The sequence below is a fragment of the Scophthalmus maximus genome, chromosome 3 (assembly GCF_022379125.1).
Source record: "Scophthalmus maximus strain ysfricsl-2021 chromosome 3, ASM2237912v1, whole genome shotgun sequence".
Taxonomy (NCBI): domain Eukaryota; kingdom Metazoa; phylum Chordata; class Actinopteri; order Pleuronectiformes; family Scophthalmidae; genus Scophthalmus; species Scophthalmus maximus.
Genome location: NC_061517.1, coordinates 4,222,865 through 4,243,475, shown reverse-complemented (window position 1 = coordinate 4,243,475; position 20,611 = coordinate 4,222,865). Strand labels below are relative to the sequence as shown.

The following is a 20,611-nucleotide window of genomic DNA, read 5'->3' as shown; positions in this document are numbered from 1 at the left end:
GAAAAGGAGTATGATAGTTGGCAGACAGTTTGAGTTTGAGCTCTGGGACGCTATATAGAGTTTCACTGGCCACTCGAAAATGTTGTTAAAAGTTCCTTTATTCCAAGTGACACAAGTATTCCAATGTCCACAAAGTGACACAGAAATGAAATGACAAGAATCCTTGTTTCTATGTCGTTGCTATGTTGCTTTTATGTTGTTTTTATTTTGCTTTTATGTTGTTTTTATGTTGTTTTTATGTTGTTTTTATTTTGCTTTTATGTTGTTTTTATGTTGTTTTTATGTTGTTTTTATGTCACTTTTATGTTGTTTTTATGTTGTTTTTATGTTGTTTTTATGTCACTTTTATGTTGTTTTTATGTTGTTTCTATGTTGTTTTTATGTTGTTTCTATGTTGTTTTTATGTTTTTTTTATGTTGTTTCTGTGTTGTTTTTATATAGTTTCTATGTTGTTCTTAAGTTGTTTCTACGTTTTTTAATGCAAACCCTGTCCGCCATTGCTGTTTGTTTTTAACTTTTGTATTTCTCCTCATCCACTCGTGAGCCGAAGACAATTTTTCTCTCGGGAGGACAATAAAGTTCTTTTCTATTCTATTCTATACTAATAAGAACCTTTGATGAATGTATGATTTTAGTCATTTAAGTTTTTAAATAGTGAACAGTTCAACATGTTGCATTATGGTGTTGCAAATGATTATCATGTTTTCTAATTAAACTTTCATATTAAGATGTTGCGTGTTGATTTGTAAGTGTGCTGCTGTCGATTTCTCGGGTTGAGTTCAACAATGAAAATAAAGTTTAGGTTTCACTGTGACTTTTAAAAAATATATGTTTTGTCACCAGCAATCAAAAAAAACAACTTCTTTAATCCAACCAAGTTTTTGGTTCACAAGGCTGCGAACATTCAGTCATGACCTAGTAACGGTGAGGACTGGGTAGAGGTGTTCCCGTCCCAAACAGCCCCATTTCCCAAGGTGCAAGCAGAAAACCAAAGCTGGGAAGACAGACATGACACAAGACAAAGCCTCAGCTTTGTCATCTAGTAGGTCAGTTTCATTGTTGCCGTGTGACACGGTCACAGCAGAGAACAAGACGAAAAGATAATTTAAACAAAAGATTTGTCCGTATACAGTTACACTATATAAGGCGACAGGGGAGCAACGAACCCCACCAGTTGGAAATAATCTGAGGATTGTTGTGTTTGGACTCAACAGGTATGTAAAAGGCAATTCTAACCTTTCTCAATTCAATAATCAATATGTATGACTCAGTGCAGAATTCCAGTAATTTTTTTTTTTAATTATTGGAAATAATTATAGCATTTGCTAAATTTGCATTAAAATAGCAATTTGGTACATTGGTTTCAAATCAAAATCACAGTGATTTCATGACGAATTACTAATGTTAATCAAAGTCCATCATTGAGAGACCGTTACAAATCAGGAAAATTATGAATGAATGCTTTTATTACAACACGTCATATGCTTATACATAGAAATTCTGAACTTTTTGTCATTAGAGAGTAGCATGTTGTTCAAAAAAAATGAAATAACATTAAATAAATGAGAAATACATTTGACCTTTCAAAGAATGAAAATTAAATAAAAGTTTGTCAAGGAAATACCTTCAGGTGTCACACATACATAGACTGAAGTTAGAAGTTGTGTTTAGTCTGTTGAGGGTTTCCAGTTATTCTATACCACAGTTCTGGAATGCATTGACTTTTTCACACAAAGCCAACCAAGCAAATGTTATTGGGACTGTGTGATCATTTATTGGCGCATCATGTAGAAACTGCTAAAATTCATATTTCTCCACTTACAGGTGATAAGTAAAAAAAAAAAATGGCTTCCCCGCGAACGTCTGCTGTGCTGCTGCTTTTGTCTTTCACAATGTCAGGTAAGTTCCTCAGTCTTTCAAATTTGACTTCCTGGGTAGATCGTAAGAGGTATGATTAAAAAAAAGAAGTATTATTTCAACGCAAACCACAGTTTATTTCCGCGTGCCTGACGCGCTGCCTATTCTCGCCGTCCGCAGGGGCACAGAGGATCATTGGGGGTCAGGAGGTTGTACCGTACTCTATCAAATATCAGGCATCCCTGCAGACTGAGAGAGGGCAACACTACTGTGGAGGAACCTTGGTGCACCCTCGGTGGGTGGTGTCTGCCGCCCACTGCTGGAGACCGTGAGTACCGACACTACACCGACATCACCGCACAGGGGTACACAGTTTAACTGGAGGGAGAAGAGTTAGGCCACAGTAACAATGACTGACTGTGTTACTACGTGATGATGCCACAGTGTTTCATCGTGACAGCAAATGTGTTGATGCGGTGTGAATTCTGCCGCTGGCCCTCAGGTACAGTCTGATGAGGGTGGTGTTGAGTGAACACAGCCTGACCCAAGAAGAAGGATTTGAACAGATCTTCAACGTCTCCAAGATTCTAGTCCACAACTTCAAATACAAGACGTTCGACAACGACATCATGCTCATCCAGGTAAACGGGGGAATGGTGGACGTTTGGCACACGAACGCTCTTGACACGTGCAAACGCGCCCCGCTCTCAGTTGGCGCGTTCGCTCGGTTCCCCTGACTAAACCGGTTTGTGTTACAGCTGAGTACGGAGGCAAAGCCGAACGCCAACGTCTTGCCCGCTGTCCTGCCGAGCGACCAAACCCCTCCCCTGAGTAACGGCGACACCTGCACAGTGAGCGGCTGGGGCGTGACAAAGATTTACAGTAGCTCCCTCTCCCCCTCTCTACGTGCTGTCAGCGTGAGAGTACAGGATCCCTGCATCTATCGGTTCTGGGGCATGATGTCTCCGAACATGCTGTGTGCCGGATCTCGAATGGGTGGCAAAGACTCCTGCCAGGTACGGGGAGATTCATTGTTTTTATTTTGTTCAGGGCTTCTTAACTGTCATTGTCATGAACTCAGGTCCCCGTGTTGTTCTTGGGTCATCGTGTCCACAAGAAAAATCTTTTGCCCGCCAATTGACTCATTCAGAAAGGTGCTCAGAAATCGAATCGGGCCTTCTGCCCCATACGGAGTCTGTGTGGTGGGAATATGTTTTATACCAGTTATTGTATTATTATTATTATTATTCAGTTATTGTGTCCACAGACGGAGTCACAGATGACAACCTGATGTCCTGTGCAAATAAAAACCATTTAATACTGTACAGTTCATACTGAAAACTAGCTTATACTATTTCGGACTGGAAGTGAAAGAAAAAAAACTCATCTTTGATCTGTTTTCACAGGGCGACTCCGGCGGTCCCCTTGTATGCAATGGCATCATTGAGGGTATTGTCTCCTGGGGTATCAGCTGCGCAAACGCGTACTTCCCTGGGGTTTACACCAAAGTGAGGAACTACGTCCCGTGGATCCAATGGGTAATCGACAATGACAAGCCATAAACATTTGCCACGATCCTCGATGAGCAGACTGCAAACATCTAGATTCAGTCACTGGAAAAACAAACCAAAAAGCTGATTCACTGCATTATTTTCAAAAAAAAAGTTTTGTTTTAATTACTATCAACTTTCTTTGTGTTTTGTCAAGGGTCAACTTAACACACCTAGTTGATTTGCAATTTATAATGTTTGGTTACCCTATATACAGCGAGGGTTATCAGTCGATTATTGATATGTGGTTTCCCGGAAATATGTTAATATGATTTTAATTCAGTAATTTAAATTTTTTTTGCCATTATGATTATGGGAGGAGGTTGTAATCGAAGCATTAGGTAGTAGAGCTGGGCGATAGGGTTAAAGATCACCTTCGGCATTATATTTGATATTATAATGCATTGTGAAGATAGTAATATTCATTGACACAGCTTTAAGGACATCATACCAAAGTTCCGGGTCTACACAGTAGAGTGGTGAAACCGTGACAATAAAGATGAGTTGTTTCTCTTGTGATGAGTCGGTTTCCTGTTTGTGCTTTGAGCAGTTGCCGTGCTTGTCTCTACAAGAGTTTTCGAAAAGCCAATAAAACTGATTGATCACAAGCTGTATCAGTAGCATCTGTCTGAAGAAAAAGAAAAAATGATGAAGACAACTGGACCAAAAATTGTGGGAGCGGCCCTGATGGCTCAGGATGGAATTGTCTTCACCAGTCAATCATAGTCGAATAGCATCTAGCAGTACTAAAAAAAATTGCTGATTTATCAATTAATCAGTTATCCAAATAGATTATATTGACAATGCAATTGTTTAAGTTAGTTAATAAACTTAAAATACACATTTGTTTATATATTCTTTATAGAATATTTTGTTATACAGAAACAGAATATTTATTCCTTTTTTTTCCATTTCTTTGTTAGAAAGAACAAGATCATCGAATACAAAGACAGCATACAAAGGACAATTTTTTTTTAACCGTGAGAGCCAGGGGTTACATAACATAAATATATTCAGGGATATACATATTTTATGGGTTTAATTGCAATTCTGTCAGGGATCAAATAATCGTCATTGAATTCGAATATTAGTGAGCATTTATTTAGTGTGATAAACTCTCCCTCTGTTAAATAGAATTTCCTGGTTTTTTTTAAACCAAAGTGGACACGTGAAAAGTCCGTAACAGCGACATGATTCCACTCATTCATAAAAAAAATATTTTTTAAATAATTTGTCGCGTTGCTCCAAAACTCTTTTGTCCCTGGCGGGATCCTGTAGGACGATGACGCCGGTTTTCCAGTGATCTGATTGGTCAATAGTTGGACTGGGCTTTAATCCCTTATCTCAAAACGTAACCCTCTCCGGAGAAGGTTAACCGTTCAGCATACGTTACCGTGGTGATTTACCCCGGTTGGAAGAGAACCAGCTTCGTGGGACAGAAACCCCAGAGTTGAATCTGAACTTACCCCGATAACCGCAAATCTTCCTTCGTAGTACAGACCCCGGAAGAGAGAAAACTAAAGTATTTAGGCTAGCTGTCATTGTCGCGCATGCGCAGTAGCAGTTGTTTTGGTTAGTCGGCCATGGAACTAATGTTCTAATAATACACCTGCGTTGTTGTTGTTGTTGTTGTCTGTGGGTAAAAGTATATAATTTACCTCTTCCGGGTAAATTATGTCGGTGAAGCACGTCCTCTCCCGCGGGCTGGAGTTCGGCCGCTGCGTCTGTCAGCTGGGTTTCCTCAAATCCGCCGGCCGGGTGGTCGCGGGGAATCTGCGGGCGGCCCCGCCGGTGCGCACCGTCCAGGCCCGGGCTTTCCTGCCGACTCGCTACCGCTACTACCGCACCTCGCTGGGCGGCCTGGCCGCGCGGCTGCAGTCCGCCGCCGTCTGGAGGAGGTTCGCCGGCGGCTCCCCGCGGAACAGGTCCGTGCTCCTGGCCTTCGGTGTCGGCGTGGGCCTCATCGAACAACAGCTGGAGGACGAGCGAGGGAGTGCGGCGGCATGTCAGGAGATCCAGGTGCGGTAATGCAGGTCAAGCTCAAAGTTACATTCGATTAAGAACATATCGGGTGGCAGATCTGGGGCTTTTAATTTCACTGACTATATTTATGTCTGACAATGACTATTATAATATTTCCAAATAACACAACAACACGGAAAAGCTGCTAAAGTGTGACAACAAATCCAAAAGGTATAAAGTAAATTGCTATTTATTACATACTACCTGATAATTGTGATATTTACATATATTTAGTTGTTAATACTTGCGTATTTTTACCTCAGTAAATACTTCAATTCAAGACATTGGTGTAGTTTTACAGTGTGCTGGAACTACTTTAACTCAATTTAAAGGATTTGAATACTGTTTTTCCACCACTGGCATGTTTGATTATTTTGTAATATAAAGTTTGTTGACACATATTTTAATGATGGATGATGAAAGCTGTCCACTCACTTTACACAACTCCTACGTTTCCCTTCTTTCTCTTAATAGGATGATGTTTTGTAATTGCTAAGAACAAATTATGATTTTATTTATAATAATGCGTCAGGTTTATCTGCAACTTTTTGATTAGTTTAAAGAAATTTTTCTGGATTAAATTTCCCACAACTATATTTGACCAGGGGGGGTGATTTGACCCTCTGGGTGTTTTGGGCAAACCAAAAAGTGCCAGTTAAGATTTGAGTTGTAATCCAGTGTGTGGATACTTTCTAATTTTCATAAATAACAGATGAGATCTGCATGCTGTTTCCTTCCTCATCTTAAAAAACAAAAAACATCATTTCTCCCAATCTGCAGGCCGTGTTCAGGAAGAAAAGATTCCAGAGCCCACTCAAGCAATTCGCCTCCGGATACAAACTGGAGGATTACAAAATCGGGAACCGGATTGGGAAAGGCTCCCACGCTGTCGTGTACGAGGCTGCGGCTCAATTCGCCCCTGTGACGGAAAGCGGCGGCAAGTCACGCCAGAGAGAAGAGGACTTCCCCCTGGCTATCAAGATGATGTGGAACTTTGGGGTAGGGGTTCTACGAAAGATTTGATTGCCAGGGGTTTCTATTTCAGGTATCAATCCTTTTGTGGGGAAAACAAATGAAAGTCACACGTCACACTACTCACAAGTCTGTTCCGATGCCACTTGTTTGCAGGCTGGTTCTTTGAGCGAGGCGATATTGAAATCCATGTCCCAGGAGCTGGTGCCTGCAGCGCCCCGTGCCGTAAAGCAGGAGAAAGAACAAATGACTCTGGATGGGTAAGTATCGTCATTGGTCCTCACTCGTATATTATATGAACACGATGCAGGAGAGATGTTCATGAATGACTATTACTCTCATCTATTTTTGCATCAGACAATTTGGAGTCCAGCCCAAAAGAATGTCGGTGCATCCTAATGTGATCAGAGTGTACCGCGCTTTCACAGCGGACGTCCCACCGCTACCCGGTGCCCGGGAGCAGCATCCGGACGACAGCGCCGGTCTGGGCAACAACCGCACTCTTTTCGTGGTCATGAAGAAGTAAGACTCGCTGCCATCTTTCACCCTTATGGTCAAATCTCATGCAGGATGAGAATTAGAATGACTTCAAAGCAAATCTGCAAAAAAGCAGTTTCATCTGAAAAAATATAAGTACGATTTTAGTCCTGTTTGATTTGGCGACGCCCATGGTTATTAATTTTAACAGCAAGAGCCGTATTTTATTACAGGTCCCATAAATAAGAAGTCAGTCAGTGATTCGCTCTTCCTGTCATCTCATTAAAAAAATGTTAATATAACTCCTTGCTTCACACGTTGCAAATAGTTTTCCACACGACAGCGGGGCGCAGTGAAAGTGACCTTGTCAGAACAGCTAAAACGACAGCTGTCTTGTTTTGTCTTTTTTCTTTGATTAACTTTACAATAAAACCCACCTTGTGTTTTTCCAGTTGAATGCTTTTAATGTGAAAGCTTCAGTCGAAGTAATTTTCATTTTAGTGTAGCTATAACTTAATACTGCTCTGTTACAGCTGTAGCAGTGAACACAGATACTGCATCATCTGTCATTTTGAATCCCAACTCTTCAACTAAAAATATAAACTAAATATCAACTAAATGTCTGATGATTATCGCCGAAAGAATGTTGGATGACAACTTTGCATACAAAGGAAGAAAAAACCCCCCAACTCCATTTCAGTTGCACTAGCAGCCTGTCTTCGTCTCTGTGCCCCAGCTATCCGTGCACGCTGCGACTCTTCCTGGAGGTGACCACACCGAGCCACAGGGTGGGCGCTCTGATGCTGCTGCAGCTGCTGGAGGGGGTCGACCATCTGTGCCGACAGGGCGTCGCCCACAGAGATCTCAAGTCCGACAACGTGCTGTTGGAATTCGACTCGGGTGGGATAAATGAAAACAACAACAACAACAACAACAAAAATACCAAATTAAAGCGAAATTTGTGATTTGACTCCAACAAACCATTTCTTGATTTTTTTTTTGCTTGTATGCAGGTTACTGCCCTCGTTTAGTGATCGCTGATTTCGGCAGCTGCCTGGCCCAGAGGGACTCGAGTCTACAGCTGCCCTTCAGTGGTGCGTGGGTGGACAGAGGAGGGAGCGCTTCGCTTATGGCGCCCGAGGTAGGCTCACGTACCACCTTACGCAACCTCAGTTGCTGAGCCGTCTGCTTTAGCTACCTCCACAACACTACGCTTTTGTTTTTTTTTTAAAACGCATCAATTGCTGCTACGTTTTCATCGCCGTCCGTCCACACTAGTCCGGAGTTTCCAAGCGCCTAAAAAGCCGAAGTTTGTGAACGCTGCTCGCTCCATTTTAGTTTGAAAACCTTGGGGGGGAGCGTTATAAAATGGACAGGCAGTCACCTCGCATTCGTTTCCTGATAAGTCACAACTCGACTACCAGCGGAGGACGGTTCCACCATGTTGTGGGTCCAATAGAAGAAATCTCTCGTCTTACTTTTCATTTTTGTTTCTTGTTAGTGGAATTTTCTGTTAAGTAGGCAATTCTGCAGCACGAGCATGTACGTGAATGATCACGTGATGTACGTTTTCAGGTTTGAAAGTATGGACGCAGATTAAAACTGATACAAAGCTAAAACGCTCGTCTGGACGAAGATTGTCTTTGTTTTGAAATGAAAACGTAGTAATATGGATCTGGCCTCATTGGCCCCCTATACACAGATATATAAAATTTTGATTATGGCGGCAGTAATCTTGATAACTACAGACTGACACCAATAGAAATTCTACAATTATCTATCAGTTCCTGTGATGTCTGCCCTCAGGTGGCCACTGCAGTTCCAGGATCTGGTGTGGTGATTGACTACAGCAGAGCGGATGCCTGGGCCGTGGGCGCCATCGCCTACGAGATATTCGGCCAGCGCAACCCGTTCGACGGAGCGGTGGGACTGGAGAGCAGGAGTTACGAGGAGAAGCAGCTTCCTCCGCTGCCCGCCGCTGTTCCGGCCGATGTCCAGTCGGTGATCCGACTGCTCCTCAGGAGGAAGCCGAGCAAGGTGAAGCGGGGGTTGAGAAGGATTTGTTTGGAATGCTCAGTTCTATAGGTGTCTTTAGGTCTTAGAAAGTCGTAATCATAGTGATATTTACTTTTCTTTCTTTCTGTTGAGAAATTGGGCTGTCAGTTAATAGTTAATCTACACTGTAGATGGCAAAAGTGACGGAAAAAGATGAGGCTGTTTATCGACTTGCCTTTCAACAACAACAAATCTGCGGGCACGTGACCATTCGAATACTCACGAACATTGAGATACATTCAAACCAATAGCGCATCATAACAAATTCGCTCCAACGTGATTTGGGGAAAAAGTGACGGCCCTGTTGAGACGTTACTCAAGGTTTGCTGCAACTAACGATTATGTTCAAAATCGAATAATCTGTCGATTATTTTCTCGATTAGTTGTTTGGTCAACAAAATGTCATAAAATGGTGAAAAATGTTGATCTCGTTTCCCAAACCCGCAAGATGATTTTTTTGTTTCGTCCACATACCAAAGATATTTAGATTGTCATAGAGGAGCAAAGAAACCAGAAAATATTCACATTTAAGAAGCTGAAATCAGAGAATTTTGACCTTTTCTTTTCATAAAAACTACTTGAATTTAATAGAAATGAACAATGTTATTCCTCCAAAATCTTTCTGTTATACACAAATGTTTTCTTAACTCTTCTGTTTGATAGTCGTCGTTGTCGGGAAAGTTAAAACTCTTTTAATAAATACTCACTGATGTTTCCCTCTTTCGCTCTCTGCAGCGCCCCAGTGCCCGTGTCGCAGCCGACATGCTGCACCTCAGCCTCTGGGGACGAAAGGCCCTGGTCGGTCACGACAGTGCGGGCATGAGGAAGCTGGCTGATTGGCTGCTGTGCCAGTCCGCTGTGGTTCTGCTGAGGGGCTGTAGCGGACCGAAGGGGGACAGCGTGGAGGCGGAGCTCCAGAGGTGCTTCCTGTCCAACCTGGAGCTGGAGGACCTGCGCACTGCTGCGGGCTTCCTGCTGTACGGATGAGAGTGGTGTAAGGCCTGCACACTGTCTGCACACTCAAACACGTGGATAGACGGGGGAGCTAGTGTCATATTCAACAAATCTATATTTGAAATATGTAGAGGCTTAGCCTTAACATCTGCTTCGTAGAGGAGCAACGGCCCTGTGCTCTTACACTTTCAGCATTTATTGTGAATTGTCAAATTAGTGTCATTTGCAGCTGAAGTCAGTTTCCCAGAATGAATTCTCAGAAATGTGTGAACTTGTTTTCACTCATCATCATCAGCTTGATTTTAGCAATTTCCAGGTCTGGATAACTCAGGAAAAAATGAAAAGAATATTTGTGTTTCCAAACGTGAATCCAAAGATTTAAGTATATTAACGATCTGTCCTAATCTCTCTAGTCTGGTGAATCATTTTCCACGGTCGCCATAGCAACACACTCTCTGTACCTGCCACTGCCACTACGGTATTTAGTTCAAATATGACTATGACAGGCGGACGGATACTGTAAGTAGTTCCTATCAACCAGGCATTATTGATCTATTGATCGACACTGCACACATTTTTTGTCCATCAAACTCATTAATCCACTGGTTTCCTGCGGGTGTATTTGTACGGTTTAGGGTCAAACAATCACTTCTACCTTCGTTCTCCTGTTTTGCACAACATGTAAAAATGTCCCTCCATCATTTTACTACTTAATTTTCATGATGATGATGATGAGGCTTTTTTCAGTCTTGTGGTTTGCACTTTATCTCCCTGTTTGCACTTGCTTTTGTTGCTAGTTTATATATATATATAATACAGCTCATATTCTGGTATATCTATTTGAAGGATTTGAATAGATGGTGATGATTCAACCCTTTCACTTCATCTTTAATCAAAACCAGTCTGTTAATTCTACAATTTCAGCACCTTTAAGTACAGTATCACATAATCATGTGGTCAGTTTGAGAGAAAAAGTTTTTAAAATGGTGGGAAAATAGTTTTTAATGCTAAAAAAATATATTTTGGGATGTACAGTATGTAGACCTTTCTGCTGTGTTTCGGAAATAAAGGCATCTGTGCGAAAAGTTCTCTGAATGGATCGTGCAAATCATTTTGACCTCTAGGAATCGGCGAGCTGAGTGAACTCATAGGAATTTGTTGAAAAGAGATGTTTACACACTGTAACACAGTAAGACGACACAAATTTACTTGAAAACATTATAACTGTAGAAATTCCTTTTTCAAGCTACATGATCAGCTACAACTAATAGTTCATTTGTTTTTATTCACTACTAAATTTAAATAAAAGGATGTATAATAAAAAAACAAACATACAATCATATTCGTGTGACAGCAACTTTATTTAGGACAGAGTCAAATGCTTTTACTCTGACGGTGCATAAACTGGTAATTGAAAGACAAACATCTCTGTTTGGAATGTATGTAGCGACACACTGAAGTCTCCTTTACGTCCCTTTTCAATACTCCTCTCCTTCCTCCTCGCCCTCACCCTCGATGGAGTCGACTCCGACCTCCTCGTAGTCCTTCTCCAGGGCCGCCATGTCCTCCCTGGCCTCGGAGAACTCGCCCTCCTCCATGCCCTCGCCCACGTACCAGTGAACGAAGGCGCGCTTGGCGTACATCAGGTCAAACTTGTGGTCGAGCCGCGCCCAGGCCTCTGCGATGGCGGTGGTGTTGCTCAGCATGCACACGGCCCTCTGGACCTTGGCCAGGTCGCCGCCAGGAACGACAGTGGGCGGCTGGTAGTTGATCCCCACCTTGAAGCCAGTGGGACACCAGTCCACGAACTGGATGGAGCGCTTGGTTTTGATGGTGGCGATGGCGGCGTTGACGTCTTTGGGCACCACGTCACCACGGTACAGCAGGCAGCAGGCCATGTATTTACCGTGGCGAGGGTCGCATTTCACCATCTGATTGGCCGGCTCGAAGCAGGCGTTTGTGATCTCAGACACCGAGAGCTGCTCGTGGTACGCCTTCTCAGCTGAGATGACGGGGGCGTAGGTGGCCAGAGGGAAGTGGATACGGGGATATGGCACCAAGTTGGTCTGGAACTCTGTCAGATCCACATTGAGGGCGCCATCGAATCGGAGGGAGGCAGTGATGGAGGACACGATCTGGCTTATCAACCTGTTCAGGTTGGTGTAGGTGGGACGCTCAATATCCAGGTTCCTGCGGCAGATATCGTAGATGGCTTCGTTATCCACCATGAAGGCACAGTCGGAGTGCTCCAGGGTGGTGTGGGTGGTGAGGATGGAGTTGTAGGGCTCCACCACAGCGGTGGACACCTGGGGAGCCGGGTAGATGGAGAACTCCAGCTTGGACTTCTTGCCATAGTCCACAGACAGACGCTCCATCAGCAGGGAGGTGAATCCAGAGCCGGTGCCACCTCCGAAGCTGTGGAAAACCAGGAAGCCCTGAAGGCCAGTGCACTGGTCGGCCTGAAGACGGAGAGGGAGACAATATTATGGTTTAGTCTGATATATTGAGTAAAAATTAGGGAAAATGAGCTGCTCCCCATATTAAATTACCCACCAGTTTGCGGATCCTGTCCAGCACCAGGTCGATGATCTCCTTGCCGATGGTGTAGTGTCCTCGGGCGTAGTTGTTGGCAGCATCCTCCTTACCGGTGATCAGCTGCTCAGGGTGGAACAGCTGGCGGTAGGTTCCAGTGCGCACCTCATCTGAGGAGACAGATTTGAATGAGTGACTGTTTGACTGACTGAAACCATCTGATGTCTACATCTGTGGCGGTTTACCGATGACGGTCGGCTCCAGGTCGACAAAAACGGCCCTGGGGACGTGCTTTCCCGCTCCGGTCTCGCTGAAGAAGGTGTTGAAGGAGTCGTCTCCTCCGCCGATGGCTTTGTCGCTGGGCATCTGTCCGTCCGGCTGGATCCCGTGTTCCAGGCAGTAAAGCTCCCAGCAGGCGTTGCCAATCTGGACGCCCGCCTGGCCCACGTGGATGGAGATACACTCTCGCTGGTGTGCAGAGAAGTGACATTAAGAAACGGGAATTTTCCACAAAAACAACTCGAGGGAAAAGAGACCTTTCAAACTCTGATGCCAGGTGTGGCCTTTAAAATGAAAGGCAAACCTCGGAGGCACCGTGGGTGGTTTTTGTTTGTTCGGCGGAGAGCGCAGCCGCCATCCATCCATCCTCTCCGCCCTTTGCGTGAGAAGCCATCACGTTTTTCAATGGAGCCTGCATTTTCTGCTGTGACGTAAGACTGTGTCTACTGCGCATGGGATTACGGTAGGGGAGAGGGGATTATCTAGGTCATACATGTTGCACTGTGCTGTCTCTTTAAAAAGGCACATTTGCATTCCTCCACTGTGGTTATAAGCCATCAGATTCATACATAATTATAACATTTTTTTATTGCTTATAATAAATAATAATAAATATAAATATATACATCATTTATTTTTTTTAGGCCTGGGAACAGATAAATGTAGAGGGATTTATCATTTCACCTAAATTGACCTTTATTTCAAGGGGCACTGAATTAAATGTAATATAAATGTATATGTAAAATCTGCATAAAGGGCCAAAAAAATCGTCATCAAGCCAAACTGGATGTAAAATTAGTGCAAGCCAATTGTCGAGCATGGGTTTAAGCTGATTTAGAAGAATTATATGCAAAGAGGATTATGGGCGTCTGCAGTGCAGGAATGTATTGGAGGGCATTTTTAAAATACCTGAAAAGACACACATAGGTTTTGATAGTCTGACGGTAGAAATATTGGCGATGATTTTAACGGACACGAAAGGCTAAAGAAAAATGACAAGACCACAAAAAAACCCGGTGACGTTGGAGAAATGATGACAGAAATCGAACTGCTTTCCCCACAGTTCCCTCCCATCACACAGGTAGGACATTGAAAACCAAAGCAGGACAGAGGAGCATCTCCGGAATCGAACGCAATATCGCACTTACCATGATGGCTTGTCGGTATTATGCAATGTAATGAGACAAGTCTGAGGAGCGGCTGCGTCTGAGGAGGTGAGCGGCGTCTGAGCTGGAGCTGCTCGGACTGCGCAGCGCGCTCTCTGCCCCCGGTGGAGGCCGAGGGAAGTGCGCAAATAACACCCCCCCAAAAAAAGAAGAAACAAAAAACAGGATATTCCTCCTCCATTTCTGTCGCAGTAACTGTTTCACATCCACGACACCATTCCCCAAAATCTTAAACAGAGGACATGTTGATGGATGGATGGATAGATAGATAGATAGATAAATAGATAGATAAATGGATAAATGGATAGATAGATAGATGGATAAATGGATAGATAGATAGATGGATGGACTGATAGATAGATAGATAGATAGATAGATAGATAGATAGATAAATAGATAGATAAATGGATAATTGGATAGATAGATAGATGGATGGACTGATAGATAGATAGATATAGAGCTGGATGGGTGGATGGGTAGATAGATATATAGATAGATAGATGAGATAGATAGATATATAGATGGATGGATGGATGGATGATGGATAGATAGATAGATGGATGGATGGATAGATAGATAGATAGATGCATGGATGGATAGATAGATACATACATACATACATAGATACATAGAAAGATAGATGGATGGATGGATGGATGGATGGATGGATGATAGATAGAGAGAGAGGTACAGAGGTGAATGGATGGATGGATGGATGCATAGATAGATAAATAGATAGATGGATGGATGGATGAATGGATGGATAAAACTATAACAACCAAGCAAAGGGGATAATCAAAACAGAAACGTCAGTAAAAAAAAAGAAGTGATTAATAAGTAAACGTGCAATATAAACACAAGGGAACACATAATATGTCCAATGTAAACATAATGTGAGGAGGATATACTGTAGTGTAACAGGATGGCACAAAAGACTTAGGAATTTCACAGACAGAAATTATAGTATTGCGCATTAAATTACGTAAAAAATTTGTTATTTTATTTCAGTCCTGGAATTTGGATCAAGCAGCTGCGGGAAGCAGTTACCTGTGTGTCACCTCTCTCCTTCAGACTCTTTGGGTGTATCAGCGCATGTCACCTGCCCACATCCATCATCTCCTCAATTAATCACTGTTCCTCAAATCAAATTAAACACATATATATGAATAACCATAAAAACTTTATTAGTGACTTCTTGACAGATGATGTTTCAGTTATAAGCGACACTTTGTTCCACTCCAGTCTTATACCTGAATGTAATTCACATGTAAAAAAAAACACTGTCTAATGTTTTTTTGTTTTTTCATAAGTTGTTGATCATGGTGGGCGGTAACAAGACAGGCGGTTAAAGTTATTCCTAACACTGATAACTGGTTAACTGAAGGGCGACGAGAACTGAACGGAAGCCAGGAAAAGATTAGGAAATATAGGTGAAAGGTTAAACATGACAAATATAACAAGTATGGCAAGTCCTTTTATGACTTCACTGTAAGTCAAAATGTTCAATTTTGATGTAAAAAAATAATCTTACCAGCTTTAAATTAAAGTCAAACTAACTTTTTAAGGGAACTTTCTTTGAAGTCCACTACTTAACATTAATAAGCAGTGTGGACATTTCATTGACAGTTAATAAAATACAATAATGTGATAGACGTTCAATATTCAACAACAATAATCTGAATTTATTCAATATGATTCCTACTGTGGGTGCCTGGCAGCAGATATGGGCTTCCACCCCGCCACCACTCACTCCGACCAATCATCACCCTTGCTGCCGAACGGTGGGGGTGGCTTCCCCCCCCCCCCCCCGGGAAGGGTTGCTGCTCACTCCGTCACTGCGCGGCTCCAGCTCAGCAGCCATGTACTCACTGTGGAGGAACCTGAACGCAACTCGCACCGTCGTTTCTTCGTCGTCGTGTTGCGCCGCGACGGACCTCTCCTCCGCGCGGCCGCGACGCGCTCTGGTTGCGCGCGGCGACGCGCGACTCTCGTGCGTAAAGCCCACCGGCGCCAGGCGCCTCTCGGGGAGGCGCTTCAATGTGCCCCCGAGCGCCGAGTTCGTGGCCCGGGTGTCGGGGATCCCCACCATGGCCAAGTTACCGTTCCAGGAGACGGCGGAGGGGCTCGACGCGGCGTTCGTCGGCGTCCCGATTGACACCGGGACGTCCAACCGACCCGGAGCGAGGTGCGGCCCTTTGGCCTGTTACGCGTCTCTGGCAGGAGTTCATATTAGATTACAATCAGCTGCACCCGAATGAAGTTCTTGCTTTACACGTTTATGACACCATAAGGTTTATGAGAGTATAAGGTGTCTTTGCAAGTTTTTTCTGAAGTCAACTGAGCACGTTGGCTTCTTAGGGGCATTTTTCTGCAGTGGACGTGAATAATATGACTCCTATGTATTTCAGATTATCTGCTGCAACAGACACAGTCATTAAAATTAGGGTAAAATGTATATTCATCAACCACTTTTAGGCCATTACAATGCATATTAACATGATGTATTGTTAAACATGCAGCACCATTCGTTCTCTGAAAAAATATATATGGAGGCCCGTGGAAAGAACAGTCTCAAGTTGTTTGACCAATCTGTTGAGCCCTTTGACATGAATACAAGATGGTTTTTTTGTTGTGATCTTGGTGTTATATAGTATTTAGTTTTTGCGCCCATGAGCAGCCATATAGATGTTGTGCACTATGAGTATAAAGTAACATAAAATGGAAAAACCTCAAGTAAAGTCCAAGTAACTCAAAAGTGCTCTCAAGTGACATACCAATACCACATGTCTCCTCACCCACCTCAGGTTTGGTCCGCGTCAGATGAGAGTGGAGTCGGCCATGCTGAGGGCCTACAACAGTGGCACCAGGGCGGCGCCCTATGAGTCCCTGATGGTGGCCGACATCGGGGACGTCAATGTGAATGTGTATGACCTGAAGGACACCTGCAAACGCATCAGGGAGGCCTACAGGATCATCCTGGCTACTGGCTGTATCCCTCTGACTATGGGTGAGAGAGGGACTAGATTAACAAATGATCGGTTCTGCTCAACAAAAAGCTCTTCTGAGTTTAGCCATTTAAGTAGCCTTGTTAAAAAAATGATGTGCAAGTTATACTAAAGGTCAGATGTTAAGGAAATGTTGGTGTCTGCAGGTGGCGATCACACAATTGCATATCCGATCCTGCAAGCTGTTGCTGAGAAGTGAGTAGGTTAAGTATCAGAGTGTGGAGGCTGCGCATGATCTAATAATCAACATTGGCTGGACGAGTTTACACGAGGTTAACGATTCATTTTCCTTATTGATTTATGAGTTTGATTCTTTTTCAATGAATGTGGTCATCTTGTTTTGGAACACATTTGAAGCAATTTGTTGATTATGAAAAGTGTGGTCTCGATTGACTAACCAATTACTTCACCTCCGTAACCAATATTTAATTTTTACCACTCCGCGATGAACCGTTGCACGAGAGGAAACCCGCGCAAAACCCCGCACCATTTCATGCGCCGCGTGTCCTCGCGGCTCACATCCCGTCTGCTCTGCGATATATGCCATCAGGCACGGCCCGGTGGGTCTGGTCCATGTGGACGCTCACGCCGACACCAGTGACGTGGTCCTGGGGGAGAAGATCGGACATGGCACTCCGTTCAGACGCTGTGTGGAGGAGGGGCTGCTGGACTGTAAGAGGGTGGTCCAGATCGGCCTGCGGGGTTCAAGCTACTCTGCAGATTCATACGAGTGGAGCCGGGCCCAGGTACTAGGACTCCCAGATAAAGTAAAAAAGACTAATGTCACCAGTCAGATTTTTTTGCATACAGTAGTCTGTGTCCTTGTGTAATCCTGGGTGTGGTGCACAGTGTAAGAATCTTCTTGATCACGTGGAGTATATCATGTGCTGTTGCACTGAGCCGGGCTGACTAACTAACTGCAGGGCTGCAACTAATTATTTTTTTAATAAAATAATCTGCTGATTATTATTTTATTTATAGTTTGGTTATTGGAGTGAAACAAAAGAACAAACTCCAGTCCAGTTTCCCACACTCAAACATTACAATTTTGAAAATGTCTTGTTTTGACTGATGTTTACAAAAGTATGACCAAAAAAAAGAATCTATCATCTTCCAACCAGCAAATTTTTGAAAGTGATCAGTTATCAATCAAACAGTTTAATAATAGCTTTATTCAGAATATGAATGAGGGAAAAGAATGTTTTCAACTGATGATAACAATTTTTTTTAAAGATTTTAAGGCACATTTTAAAAAATTATTATTATATTTTGATTATCAAATTGTTTTTACCATTGACCAACCGATAACCTGAGCTCTAAAACCAATCTTTCAATATTTAGAATTTGGCAACATCATCAGAATTGACGTCCTCATCTAACCTCTGGCAACATGTCCCAAGATTGTCAAACTATTCCTTTAAAGTTAAAATATAAACAACTAGTAACATATCAGAGAAGATTTGTGAGCTCAACGACTGTGCTGGGTTTTTTTGGGACCTGAAAATAAATTGAAGATTCCAAAAATCAGCATTTGGTCAAACAACCATTGAGGAAGTCAGATTTTTTAAGGTCATTTTGTGCCTTTGTGCACAATATTCAATATTGTAATATTTGTCTTATCACTAATAATCCTCATTTGTATGATGCGCAGGGCTTCCGTGTGGTCCAAGCCGAAGAGTGTTGGTTCAAATCTCTCGCGCCTCTGATGGCTGAGGTCAGGGCTCAGATGGGCGGCGGCCCGGTGTACCTCAGTTTCGACATCGACGCCCTCGACCCGGGCTTCGCCCCTGGAACAGGCACACCGGAGATAGCGGGGCTTACTCCCATCCAGGTGAACATGATGCAACTGCCGGATGCGCTAAACCACCAGGCCAATATCCCTGAGTGTATATAGATGTTACTGTCTCTGAAGGTGTATATATATGGTTTCTGATATGGTTACTGATGCTATTAACACAAGCAGAGTTTGTCAGATACAGATTTTTAACTCTACGCTTTTGTCAAAGTTTAAAGTATTAGTATTAATACATTTCCTGTTGTCTTGGCCCGATTTAGGGAGTTGAGATCATCCGGGGCTGTCGTGGTCTGAATCTTGTCGGATGTGATCTGGTGGAGGTGTCTCCACCTTATGACACCACAGGTACTTGACAATTTCTCGTCAAAATATTTACTGTATACATTTTAACCACCATCATTCATTCTTTTCGTCTTTTTTGCCTTAACAGGGAACACTGCACTGACTGGCGCCAATCTCCTCTTTGAAATGTTGTGCGTCCTCCCAAAAGTTAAATATTACTGATCAGAACCTCACGGAACAGGACAAGTGCCTTGTTAACAATCAATAACTACATATCAAATGCTGTTCTGCTGAATACGCCGGTAAAGGACGGGACATTCTGCAATAATAATTTCATTTGATCACAACCATTAAATAAACTTAACCAACTGTTAATCTGAGACATTTGACATTTGTGTCATTTTCACAATTTTTTGCAAAGAAGAAAATTCATTCATTCATTCAATCACAATCAATCATTGTCATATTTTCACCTTATCTTTCATCAAGCTGCTTTGAAATTCAGGATGAGATGACAAAAAAAACATGGTCATGCACATTATTTACATCTCACAGTATCAACAAATGTACATTTACACACACTGGTTTAACTTCGGGTTTTGTTGTTTTAATTTGTTATTTTAGTTTTGGGCTGGAGATCTTCATATATGAATATACATATACATATACATGGATAGATAGATATATATATATAAAGTACAGAGGATGATAACCAGGTGACATCATCGCGCTCGGTTTGCGTTAAAAAAGGAAACCATGGAAACCGCCATGTGAGCGACGAGAGGAAGAGGAGGAGTCAACGTGCTGCTGACGGGCGGTGAGCGTTTCCGGTTAGCGTGTGTTTATGTCGTGTGTGTCTGTCGCTCGAACCTTCCAGTTCAAAGTCCGTTTTGCAAATTTTTCCGACTCATTACCCGCGGTACATTAAACTGAACCGGTTCTGCATAAACAAGAATAGCTCCCTTCTTATTAATCTCTAATGCACATGTGTTGAGACGCTGTTCACGTCTGCTAGCTGCGTTAGCTTAGCCATTAGCCTTAGCTTAGCAGTTAGCGGTGTTTTCTCGCGCTCCCTCTTTCTGGTCGCCCGCTGTTTCATTTATGTTCTGACCCTCGTGTGGCTCCTTCAGCGACGTTATGGTGCGTGTATAATAAATGTGGCATGTGCGATGGTGAGATGAACCTTTAGTGGCAGGGCAGCCCCGCATCATGGAACTGTTTCCTGCTAATGTTGTTAGCCAGCCCCGCCCCCTGGTGGTAGGCGCCGGGGAGAGCAACTTGCTAGTGTCTCCTATATTCATACATATGATTAAAATTGCACATTCAATAAATACTGCTGTTGTTTTTACCAAAGAAAACATGTATAAAGCTGCGGATGCACAATATTTATGTCATGTATTTGTCTCAGGTGAAAATGTGCTTGTGTCCATTGGCACTTAAAAATAAAAAATAATCATAATAAATGTCATGTTTATCGGACCTAAATCACATTACAAACCATTACAAGAGATTTTGTTTGCATTAGTTAATAGAAAACTGTTGGCAAAGACTTACAATATTTCGTCTTATATGTATCACGGGGCATTATTTTCTTCCAGACAACCATCTCAAATTTGATTTTCTCTTATTTTCTAATCAATGTGCATGTGTTTCTGTCAGAGAGCC

General features: G+C 42.9%; 4 protein-coding genes across 4 annotated transcripts; 3 read left to right on the top strand and 1 right to left on the bottom strand.

Moving 5' to 3' along the window:
* Positions 1-1,844: 1,844 nt before the first annotated feature.
* Positions 1,845-3,923, top strand: LOC118316778 (trypsin). Its single transcript, XM_035644960.2, has 5 exons — positions 1,845-1,899; positions 2,038-2,185; positions 2,360-2,498; positions 2,616-2,873; positions 3,264-3,923. Exons 1-5 carry the CDS (start codon positions 1,845-1,847, stop codon positions 3,417-3,419), a joined length of 756 nt encoding a protein of 251 aa, XP_035500853.1. The 3' UTR covers positions 3,420-3,923.
* An 809-nt stretch (positions 3,924-4,732) lies between these two features.
* Positions 4,733-10,975, top strand: pink1 (PTEN induced kinase 1). The gene is made up of 8 exons (XM_035644958.2): positions 4,733-5,426; positions 6,210-6,428; positions 6,558-6,661; positions 6,759-6,923; positions 7,615-7,778; positions 7,892-8,019; positions 8,685-8,915; positions 9,669-10,975. Exons 1-8 carry the CDS (start codon positions 5,082-5,084, stop codon positions 9,918-9,920), a joined length of 1,608 nt encoding a protein of 535 aa, XP_035500851.2. The 5' UTR covers positions 4,733-5,081; the 3' UTR covers positions 9,921-10,975.
* Positions 10,976-11,229: 254 nt separating this feature from the next.
* LOC118316777 (tubulin alpha chain-like) lies at positions 11,230-14,163 on the bottom strand. Its single transcript, XM_035644959.2, has 4 exons — positions 13,847-14,163; positions 12,665-12,887; positions 12,441-12,589; positions 11,230-12,346 (listed from the first exon to the last, which is right to left on the bottom strand). The coding sequence occupies exons 1-4, from the start codon at positions 13,847-13,849 to the stop codon at positions 11,366-11,368; spliced, it is 1,356 nt and encodes a 451-aa protein (XP_035500852.1). The 5' UTR covers positions 13,850-14,163; the 3' UTR covers positions 11,230-11,365.
* Positions 14,164-15,678: 1,515 nt separating this feature from the next.
* Positions 15,679-19,326, top strand: agmat (agmatine ureohydrolase (agmatinase)). The gene is made up of 7 exons (XM_035645955.2): positions 15,679-16,049; positions 16,669-16,871; positions 17,016-17,064; positions 17,420-17,615; positions 18,521-18,700; positions 18,925-19,009; positions 19,095-19,326. The coding sequence occupies exons 1-7, from the start codon at positions 15,724-15,726 to the stop codon at positions 19,166-19,168; spliced, it is 1,113 nt and encodes a 370-aa protein (XP_035501848.1). The 5' UTR covers positions 15,679-15,723; the 3' UTR covers positions 19,169-19,326.
* Positions 19,327-20,611: the final 1,285 nt, after the last annotated feature.

Bases quoted from the DNA above. Each gene is read 5' to 3' on its own strand.
- LOC118316778 (XM_035644960.2), top strand. From the start codon at position 1,845: ATGGCTTCCCCGCGAACGTCTGCTGTGCTGCTGCTTTTGTCTTTCACA. The intron at 1,900-2,037 runs GTAAGTTCCTCA...CGCCGTCCGCAG, and splicing joins TTTGTCTTTCACAATGTCAG to GGGCACAGAGGATCATTGGG. The intron at 2,874-3,263 runs GTACGGGGAGAT...CTGTTTTCACAG, and splicing joins GTGGCAAAGACTCCTGCCAG to GGCGACTCCGGCGGTCCCCT.
- pink1 (XM_035644958.2), top strand. From the start codon at position 5,082: ATGTCGGTGAAGCACGTCCTCTCCCGCGGGCTGGAGTTCGGCCGCTGC. The intron at 6,924-7,614 runs GTAAGACTCGCT...TCTGTGCCCCAG, and splicing joins CTTTTCGTGGTCATGAAGAA to CTATCCGTGCACGCTGCGAC. The intron at 8,020-8,684 runs GTAGGCTCACGT...GTCTGCCCTCAG, and splicing joins CTTCGCTTATGGCGCCCGAG to GTGGCCACTGCAGTTCCAGG.
- LOC118316777 (XM_035644959.2), bottom strand. The intron at 12,590-12,664 runs GTAAACCGCCAC...CTGTCTCCTCAG, and splicing joins CCTGGAGCCGACCGTCATCG to ATGAGGTGCGCACTGGAACC. The intron at 12,347-12,440 runs GTGGGTAATTTA...CTCCGTCTTCAG, and splicing joins TGGACAGGATCCGCAAACTG to GCCGACCAGTGCACTGGCCT.
- agmat (XM_035645955.2), top strand. From the start codon at position 15,724: ATGTACTCACTGTGGAGGAACCTGAACGCAACTCGCACCGTCGTTTCT. The intron at 16,050-16,668 runs GTGCGGCCCTTT...CACCCACCTCAG, and splicing joins TCCAACCGACCCGGAGCGAG to GTTTGGTCCGCGTCAGATGA. The intron at 17,065-17,419 runs GTGAGTAGGTTA...ATATGCCATCAG, and splicing joins CTGCAAGCTGTTGCTGAGAA to GCACGGCCCGGTGGGTCTGG.